Below are 10,757 nucleotides of genomic sequence, written 5' to 3' on the forward strand. Positions count from 1 at the left end.
CACCGCTCAGTTCACACGGGTGTGATTTTTCTTTCTTTTTTTACTGAGCCCCAGGCATGTTTGAGTCTTTTAAAAGATGTCTTGACCTTAAGTGACATACTGTACAACAATAAGTGAATAAATGACAGTGACCTGAACCCCAGTGCTGCTGGTGGGAACTCTGTCACTCCGAGGTGAAACATCCCATCTTTCTCTGAAGCCTCTAAAACGTTGACATAAGTGGTCTCTGAACTCACTGAAACAAACAACCGCTGTTACGTGCCCAACACCGCTGAAATGCACAGCATACATCTTAAGTTATATAACCATTCACAACATGGCATGAGAGGAAGGGAGAGCAGGGATCTGTAAAAGGAAATACCCCGGCCAGTCTGACCTAGGGGACCCCATGGAAAGTCCAGAGTCATCAGAAATGCACCTACTATGAGCTTAGCTGACAGGCTGAGATCATCATCATCACCTTTATTTAAACTCGGGAGTACAATTGAGGGCAGGCCCTCCTTTACGATGCAGCCGAGATTCAACAATAATCAACAAAAATATACATTTACATACAGCAATAAAATATAATCAGGATAAGAAAACCAAACAATATTCAATGAACTAAAAAAACAAACATATATTTACAAAAAAAAACAAAAAAAAAAACAGTTGCAGTCTAGAACAAAGGTCCAAAAGTATTAGAAACTCATTCCAAGCAAATGGAGCACTGATAGAAAATGCTGCCTTGCCTACACGTATGAGCAAAATGGAACCTTGAGGGTCAGGAAGTCGCTTGAGCAAGTCTGGTAGGGCAGAGGTCTTGAACATTTTCAGGCCAAGGACCCCTTAGTTGAGAGACAGATGAAGCAGGGACCCCCACAACCTGTTCATAGATTCCATATAGTTTCATCGTTTGACAACATAATCATCAGTGTATTTTGGATTCATGTCAATTTGTGTTTTCAGATATTTAACCACTTGAACCGTCAATACTTAATAAAGTTGACCTTTTACTCTGTACTTAGTCTGCTCTTTTTCCCCTCTACACCAAACCTCGCTCTTTGCCAAAAATAGCCGATCTACAAGCTCACAACGCCTCGCAGCGCGAGGCGTTGTAAGCTTGTAGATCTGCTATTTTTGGCTACAGTTCTCAGAATATGGACACTATAGGGTTCGATTTGTAATATAAAAAGGATTGGAAGATTTGGAGGACCCCCTGTAGTAACTCTGAAGACCCCCTAGGGGTCCCGGACCCCCTGTTGAAGATCCCTGTGGTAGGGAATAGAGGCCAGATTCAGTACAAATATAAGGGGGGAGCAGTCATGAGATAAAAATAAAAAGATACCAGTGCTTATCACGCCTCTCAGACAGAGAGAGATAAACATCAGTGCACAAAATGTTAATGCAGTTTATTGTGCGTGATGTTTGACTGATTGAAGTTTGCGTTGAAATTATTATTTTACCATACAAGACAAATAAAATACCAAATAACAACGAGCACACTGTAAATGGAACCCCTGGCCACCCCTCCCCTGACTTGTTCCTCGCTGATTCAAGCACTGCAGAGGCCTCCATGTGAAGGTGTTATTATGTCTACCTGGTTATTTAAGATGATTTGAAAACAACACACACACACACACACACACACACACACACACACACACACACACACACACACACACACACACACACACACACACACACACACACACACACAGCATTGAGTCTGTAAAAATATATATCGTTTTAGACCTTCTCCAATACCCAACAATAAAGTGACTTAAGTGCTTGCTTAAGTACAAGCATAATTGCGATAATGGAATTATTGGAATTGGATGATTCTACTTTAATACGTTGTTATAATATACACAATTTGAAACCCATTATTATCTTTTGCATTTTATGCAGTCTTGTGGCCAAGCCGCACGCACCAACATTTCACTGCTTATTCCTTCCTGTGAGTGAATGACAAATAAAACCTTCTTGATTATTGATCGATATTATCTGATTTGTCTAATATGACTGTAACATGAATGATCATGTTACAATATATGCTCCATACATTTTAAATTAATGACAAATACAGAATACCATTAAAAGTTTTTATTAGAGAAAAATCATAAACATAACATAATGACATGTTCTAATATACACTATGGGCCTCATAACCAGTAGTTAGCCTAAATAAATTATACATAAATAATTATGAATAGACATTCTGAAATGTATGCACATTTTCACAGTTGTGTCACAATATATAAATAATCATTTAAATTACATCACAGTATGATCACAGAAACTACTACCACTTAGAATAACATAAAACCTTACAACATTCCAGCACAAAATGTGCTCAACATAAATCTCCCCTTGGGAGAACAGGGAGTACAAAAACCAATAATTCACGGACCATTTTCCCTCCCAGATACAAATAATGTGCATACAACATATATTCTCCATGAGTATTAAACCCACTCAATGAGTTTTCTCTTGGTTAAATACAGGTTAATTAATACAAACAATCGAATCTCTTATGTGGAGATAGAGACAAACATACTAAACCCACTCAATGAGTTTTCTCTTGGTTAAATACAGGTTAAATAATACAAACAATTGAATATCTTATGTGGAGATAGAGAAACATACTGATAGTCCAAGATACTTTCCTACCAAAAACATGAAACATAATCTTTTTATGAATCTTTCACAGTTTAGTTGAAGTTCTGTGACTGCTGAATCGCAGTCAGCCAATCGCATCCATTCGAGGATGTATTTTTCCAATCCACCCTGGCCACAATATAACTTCCGGTTGGTTCTAGCGGAAGTGGTCGGAAGTGCTGCGTTTAACGGACATTACGTCATGCGTTGCAGTCTTCCGGTGAAATTCTCACGGCGGAAGTTGAACGGTCTCTGCCTGATATTGTCACCAGGCTTTTCTCTTCGCAGATGAGTAAGCCTGGCTACGCAAGGTTACTTCCAATCCGATTTCTGCAGCTGCCGGTGTTATTTGAAAGTAGAAAAGGATTCAGGAGACTCCTGAAGAAAGAAACAACAGGTGTTAACTCCATCCCAATGTATGAATGAATAGTCCATTGTAAAGTGTTTAGAGTTCGCAACTTGCTTAGAAAAGCGCTATAAAAATGCAATCCATTCATCATTACACGGTAGGTGTTAACTTAGTAATCACACTTGTTTCCTCCTTAAAGGACAACTTTGTTTTTTTCCAACAAGGGTTCATATTTTAGATTGTAATTAGAGAAAAGAAAAAGTGAGTGTTAAAATGTTTTAATTTCTATTGTTTTATCGCGTTTACCATGCTAAAATGTGGGGCATGCGTACGCATGGGGGCATGCGTACAAGTGGATGAATATGTATTTTTAGACACAATAAGCCAGCAGTTTCTTTATTGCTATTTACAGTAACACTTCTAGCCCCCATAAGTCACATCCAACCATGAAAGGTCGCGTTGTATCTTGGGAATGGACTTATTCTGTGTAAAATGACATATTTAGCCACTTGTACGCATGCCCCCAAACACTGAAATAAGAAACTCTAAAACAATAGAAAGAAGTAAATGAAATAATTTTAACACTCATCTTTTATATTCTTTAATTACAATCTAAAATATGAACCCTTGTTGTAAAAAAACTAAAGTTGTCCTTTAACAGAGACCGTCACATAACATCACGTTACGTCCCAAAGTGTGTCCTGGACTTACCCATGATGCTTTTCTTCTAAATGAGGCTGTCGCTGTCAATGCTGTTCCTGTAGTGCTGTGGAGCATCCAGTAAATTCTCACTGAAAAGCACCACACAAGAGGCACACATGGTTTAAGTCAGTGCTTCCCAAACTGGTGAAAATAGCAGATCTATAAGCTCACAACACATTGTTTCGCGCCACATTGCGTGCTCGTAAATCGGCTATTTTCACAACTTTTTAATTATTATAATTTATTCATGGAATTTCTTAAATGTGTCTGTTTGTTTGTTTTAAAATGCATACAATTATTTCATTTTATCTTTTTATTTAAAAATTTAATAAAAAATCTTTTGAAATAATATTTTCTTTTGGGGAGTCGTGACCCATGAAAATTGGTCCGTGACCCACAAATAGGTCCCGACCCACTGTTTGGGAACCAGTGGTTTAAGTGTTGTGGCTCAACACGATGAGAGTCAATATTTGATTGATTACAGGAGAGTGGTTGAGGTTGCCTGAAACTCACAATGAATTCAGCTCAAACTTGTTCTTTCTCAGTCGGAGTCGTTTCAGCAGCCAGGCAGCCAGGGACAGACCGGACAGCAAGGCAGCGCCACCTGCTGCCAAACCCAAGGTGGTGGGGTTCACTGTAGGCCCAGAACCTGTGGAAATATAATCAGAAATCATTGCAAACTGATATCTTGAACTATGAAGAGCTTAGAGCAGGGGTCTTCAAAAGGAGGTCTGTTACCCCTAGGGGTCCTCAGAGTTACTACCGGGAGGCCGCCAAATCTTTGTGTGATATCATTATGTTTTTTACATTAACCATTTGAACACTAGCATCCCTGTTCTGAGTGGAACATTAGCCAAAAATAGCCGATCTACGCTGTGCGAGGCGTTGTAAGCTTGTAGATCGGCTATTTTTGGCAAAGAGTTTTTGAGTTTTTGAGGGAGCAGACTAAGTATTTGACAGTTCAAGTGGTTAAATGTCTGAAAATACAGATTACTCCAACATGACAGTGCAAGGCTAAGCTGTCTAAGAAATCGATGAACATGTAGTAGTTATTTTATTATTCTCGTCCTTACGTAGGCAAGTAGGCATCTCTGCGGTCCAATTGCCGTGACGGTTGCAGGCGAGGACCTCTTGTCCATGCAACGAGTGGCCTTGGTCACACGTGAAGTTGCACTGGGTGTTGTATATCGCCTCAGAGTCTGAACAGCTCACAGCGCCATTAGCAGGATCCTCGAGTGAGTCGCAAGTCACCACTGTGGAATAAGAAATAGAGAGAATCCATGTTTAACAGTGCACAATTAGAGCTGTCAACAGACACCTATCGTCCTATTTTAGAGAGGTGTCTGTAGATTAAACAAAGCTCTCGACCCTTTCATTAATATGTATGTGAGTAAAAAATGTTAGTATTCCACATGATATCTGCATACACATCTGTATGCAGTACCTGTGCAGGTGGGAGGGGTAGAGTTCCAATGTCCCGTCTGAGTGCATTCCACGTTCAGGGACCCCTGGAGTTCGTGGCCCTCATCACAGCTGAAGGTACAGACTGAGCCCTGCGGATGGGAGTCCGCAGATGAGGAGGGGGAAGGAGCTACGCATGTGACCTGGACTCCCTCGGGGACCACTGGAGCGGGGCACTGCAGTGCTGTGAACAAGATTTAGATGTCAGTGTCATGTAAGTATAAAGATATATCATGCTGGAATCATTCTGTTCAGAACACACACAAAGAGAAGAGAATAATGGGTCCGTACCGACACACTGTGGCCGTGAGTCATTCCAGAGTCCTGAGGATTGACATTGCAGATGGTCAGAGCCAGCTAGGAAGTAACCCTCCTCACAGGAGAAGGTGCAGGTAGACTGGTAGCTGGAGGAGCCCAGAGGATCAGAGCACTTCATGAATCCTCTGTCAGGAGCAGACAGTTCCTTACACTGCACCGCTGCATGAGACAGAGGTATTTTTACACACACATTACAACACATGAAATGTACCGTAATGAGATACGCATACCTCCAAATATAATGTATTGGAATAACGGCATCCATTGAATAGCACCATGGATGCCTCTTTGAGTTTGACAAAAGCAGAGAGACTCCTCCTAACTTACGTTCACAGGTCGGCGTCTGTTCTTCTGACCATCTTCCAGATCCGCTGCACTTTATGTGACCAGGAGTGCTCAGCTGGTATCCATCCTCGCAGGAAAAGGTGCAGGTGGACTGGTAGCTGGAGGGGCCCAGGGGACCCGAGCACCTCATGGATCCTTTGTCAGGAACTGTCAGCTCCTTACACTGGACCACTGCACGAGACAGGAACATTCAAAACACATTATATTATCGGTTATACTGTATATTGATACAGGCCACACCTTACTCATAATGGATCTTGTGTCATAAGCAGGGACGTGCAGAGAATGTTAAAGACGCAGGGGCTGACATTTCTAAAAGGGCCTTTTGGTGGAAATATCGAAAATAACAGACCTCTAAGCTCACAACGCGTCGGCTATTTCCGGTGTGCGTGATGATACCACACTGAACTAAGCATAATCAAGTCAATACTGGAGATGTGGCGTAACGGCAAGGATGTCTACACAGAGAGGGCAATTCTGTCAACATAAGATGCTGCAGCAGAGTTTGGACAAGGCAATTCTCTTGAATGCGGCCTTCATGTAGCCTATGGAAAGAGGACACTTGCATTTCTTTCACCATATTAAAAAGTTTTACAGACGGATAAAAGGGCAGGTGCTCAAGCCCCCTTTGATGTCTACTATGTGTGCACGTGCCTGGTCATAACAAGTGCTCCTGTCTGGTTGTGTGCAGGGACATACCTGTGCAGGTGGGAGGGGTAGAGTTCCAATGTCCCGTCTGAGTGCATTCCACGTTCAGGGACCCCTGGAGTTCGTGGCCCTCATCACAGCTGAAGGTACAGACTGAGCCCTGCGGATGGGAGTCCGCAGCAGACACAGATGAGGAGGGGGAAGGAGGGGGAACACATGCGATCTGGACTCCCTCGGGGGCCATCGGAGTGGTACACTGCAGTGCTGAGAGGAAGATAAGATTTAGATGTCATGTACAGGTCACAAAATCATACACATTCAATGATTGGGATAAATTGTGAATGATTGTGGGGGGGAAAATATATATAACATATATTGTTATCTTATATAGCACTGGTTCTCAAAGTGGATTCCAGGAACTGTCTTGGTTCCTTTAGGGGTGGTCTAAATTGACCCTTACAAGTCTGTAACTCTGACATTATATAAATGGACTGTTTGTATACTGTCAGAGTAAAGGGAAGACCTTGAAATGTAAAGGTTTGAGAACCACTGTTATATAGCATTTCAGAAATACATTTTACAGGCAAAGATTGTGTTGTTGTGCATTTACCTTTGCAGGTGGGTATGTCAGTCGTCCACTGTCCCTCTTCAGAACACTGAATACTGGGCGCCCCCTGCAGTTCAAAACCGGCACCACAGCTGAAGTTGCATGTGGCGTCAGGTGTCAGTTGGTTGGTGGCATTACTACACTCCACAAGAAGGGGAGCGTCTCCTTCAGGTCTCTGGCAAGTAATAGCTGTAGGACAGATAGAGAGAGAGGGAGGGAGAGACAATGGAAATTAGACGATAATAAGACAACATCATTTTTGTTGTGCTTACCTCAAAGTTACTGTACATGTTGTGACCTATCTCCAATGCCTTTTCTGCATTCAGAATTCCCCCATTTGAGGGGAGCTCTGAATCTTAACCAGTACTTCCTACTACACTGTTTCCCAAACACTGGGTCGGGACCCATTTGTGGGTTGCAGACACATTTGTATGGGTCCCTTAATTTTTGGTTTCCTACATTTTGTTTTTAATTATTATTATTTGAAAACAATTAAAAAAAACATTCCCAAACATTTTTCATCAATTCAAAACAAATTCAATTATCTTTTTCAGCAATTTCATGAAGAACTAAAAGAAAAATCTAAGAAATTCCATAAATTAGAAAACAAATGTTTATGAAATAGTGAAAATAGGTGATCTAGGCAAATAGTTAGATCTGCTATTTTCACTAGTTTAGGTCCCGGGCAAACGTCTAATTTCTCTTTTGGGTCTCGAGCGATAATGTTTAGGAATCACTGCTAGACCTGCATTGAGGGTGCTTGAATGACACCTGAAGTAGAATGACACCTAAAGGTTGCGCTCACCTTCACAACGAGGTTCGTTCTCGCTCCACTCCTTCGTTGACATGCATGTCACCGTGTTTGCCCCCACCAGACGGTAGCCCTGGTCACAAGTGAAGTTGCAGCTGTTCTCATAACTAAACCTCATCTCGACGTTATCGTTGTGGCCACAGTTGACAGCTCCGTTCTCTGGGTGCTCCAGCGACGGGCACATGACGGCTGCAAAACAAGAGAATACAGTGAGTTAAAAATATCAATAGATGGTACATACTGTATGTTTTCCATTTCATAATGTAGAAACGTTATTATGTAGGCTATAGCGCTACAAAAGTACAAAGTGATTCACCACCCACACATGCAGAGAGAAAGGAATATGGGTCCGTACCAGCACACTGTGGCCGTGAGTCATTCCAGAGTCCTGAGGATTGACATTGCAGATGGTCAGAGCCAGCCAGGATATAACCCTCCTCACAGGAGAAGGTGCAGGTAGACTGGTAGCTGTAGGAGCCCAGAGGAGCTGAGCACTTCATGAATCCTCTGTCAGGAGCAGACAGTTCCTTACACTGCACCACTGCATGAGACAGAGACATTTACGCACACATTACAACACATGACATTTTGGATAATGAGATACACATACTGTATTCTCCAAATATTATTTGTTGGAATACCACAGATACGTTTTTAATGATACGATATTATGGAGAAAACCTCTTTGAGTTTGACACAAAGGAAAAAGCGACTCTGAACTTACGTTCACAGGTCGGCGGCTGTTCTGACCACTTTCCAGAGGCGTTGCACTTCATGCGATCAGGAGTGCTCATGCTGTATCCTTCCTGGCAGGAATACTGGCACAGGGAGTCGTAGGCGTACTCGCCATGCGCGTGGGAACAACTGACACTCGCTTTCGCGTGGACTGTCACCTCCTCCTTGTCACACTGAACAACTGGTAAACAAAACAAAAACAGAACAATTCATATTAGACACGACTGCACCTTGGTATAATCTGGACTAAAGGAAACGCACGTTGGTAATATCTGGGCTAAAAGAAAGGTTTTCTTACCATGCTCACACTTATCGCCGTAAAAACCTTCGTAACAACTGCACGTGTGGTTGTTGATGGTCTCCACGCATTCTCCGTGTTGGGGTACGCATGAGTCCTTCTTGCAGGCAGCTGTGGACAGACATGGGAGAAAGAACGTTGTATGACTTTGACACTAACAGACCAGACTCAAACTGTTTTACCATTTGTAACTCTGAGAGTGTACAAAGGAAACCAAATGGACCTGTATACTCTCAGAGTTAAATTAATTAGTAATTAGCTCAATTTGCTTACCTGTGAAACACAGAGCAGTCTTCAGCTTCGCGCAGCTCTCGTCGTTCCACTTGCCTTGTTCTTTGTCCCTCTTGATGTACATCTCCACACAGTCCTCAGGCACAGCAGGCTTTCTAGAAGGTATCTTTCCGTTCTTCTTGCCGTTGTTTGGTTCTTTATAGGCCCAGTTGGTCGCTTCCTCTGTCAGAGTCTTGTTGGTCCCCACCCAGGTCCAGTTGTCGTTGATCTTGCGGATCCCGATCCAGTAGTATCCGTTCTTCTTGGGGAGCCAGCTGTTGAGGTGAGCGATCTCCTCCTGGTTCTGAATGGCCACCATGTCAGAGTTGTTCATCGTCTTGCACCAGTCTCTGGCGTCGTTCCAGTTCATGGTGGTGTTGGAGTAGAAGTAAGACCAGCCCTCTACTTGCGTCCCACACAACGCTGAAGAAAGAAAGGTCGGTTTTACTCATTCAGATTCCGTTCACATTTTTATATTTGGCACCAAATATCTATTATATCGTCACTGTCGGGCAAAAACCGCATATCTCCTAGGTTCAAATTTGTAGTTTTTTTTCCCGTAAAGTAAAGCCCTGCTTCATCATACAACCGTCGCACAAAACTAGTGAAAATAGCAGATCTACAAGCACACAGCGCCTCGCGATGCAATGATAAATACAAAAGAAACTATTTTGAACATACAAGGTTTCCATCATATTTTATTTTATGTTATTGTTATCAGCATTGTTGAGTAACGATGAGGTAGGCCTATAATAATTTCACTGCCTATAATTCGGGTACCTTTATTACTGTATTGTACTGTACAATTAGTGGCAATAGACAAACACCTCATAATAATTGAATAATGCTGGGTTAATCTGCAAATACTCCCATTGAAATTGTTTGGCCCAGAATGCTTAAGGTAATATGGTTTTGAAAAAGATTGACATACTTGAATAAAGATAGATCAGGGTAATCCATGCAGCAATCTGAGATCCACTCTTTCCATGTAATCCAAAACGGCGGTCCTGTAGCAACATAAAAAAAATGAAATGTAAAAATGACCACCTGAAAAAATCCTTAATGAATATACTGTAGATAAACGATGAAAGCATACACACACACACACACACACACACACACACACACACACACACACACACACACACACACACACTGGTAGTTGCTCTTGCAAAAATGTAAATGCATCACACTAACCATGATAAGTTTATGTATGAAAGTCTACAGCAGCTAATCCAAGAAGTACTGTATGTCTACAGTCCGAGTCAGGCAGAGTATGAGATGATTCTGTTCCCTCTACAACTCGGGCCGGGAGGTTTATATCTCCCGGCTCCCGGCCCCTTTCACTATTACCGGAGTGGGTGGGATTTCAGATTCAGTGGAAATCCCACTTCAATGGAGTTGGAGTACCAACAGGAAACAGGAAATTATTGTTATAGTTTACAGTGAAAGTTGGTGGTTCGATCCGGACCGATGATGTGGGGAATTACCAATGATCATTAATTCCCCACACCTTCCGTCCGGGCCATGGCTTCAATGTTTTATTGTGTTATTTTTCAATCATTTAGAATGT

The 10,757-nt window shown here is 42.1% G+C and overlaps 1 protein-coding gene across 1 annotated transcript; it reads right to left on the bottom strand.

Annotated features, from left to right (window-relative positions):
- Nucleotides 1–3,716: 3,716 nt before the first annotated feature.
- LOC308289048 (E-selectin-like) lies at nt 3,717–10,203 on the bottom strand (the record flags this gene model as incomplete). The annotated part of the gene is made up of 14 exons (XM_080730597.1): nt 3,717–3,780; nt 4,205–4,340; nt 4,765–4,944; nt 5,136–5,336; nt 5,444–5,629; nt 5,798–5,986; nt 6,515–6,727; nt 7,074–7,259; nt 7,876–8,070; nt 8,237–8,422; nt 8,606–8,797; nt 8,915–9,025; nt 9,188–9,607; nt 10,116–10,203. 14 exons carry the CDS (start codon nt 10,201–10,203, stop codon nt 3,717–3,719), a joined length of 2,547 nt encoding a protein of 848 aa, XP_080586723.1.
- Nucleotides 10,204–10,757: the final 554 nt, after the last annotated feature.

The sequence above is a fragment of the Nannobrachium achirus genome (assembly GCF_963921795.1).
Source record: "Nannobrachium achirus genome assembly, chromosome: 1".
Lineage (NCBI taxonomy): Eukaryota > Metazoa > Chordata > Actinopteri > Myctophiformes > Myctophidae > Nannobrachium > Nannobrachium achirus.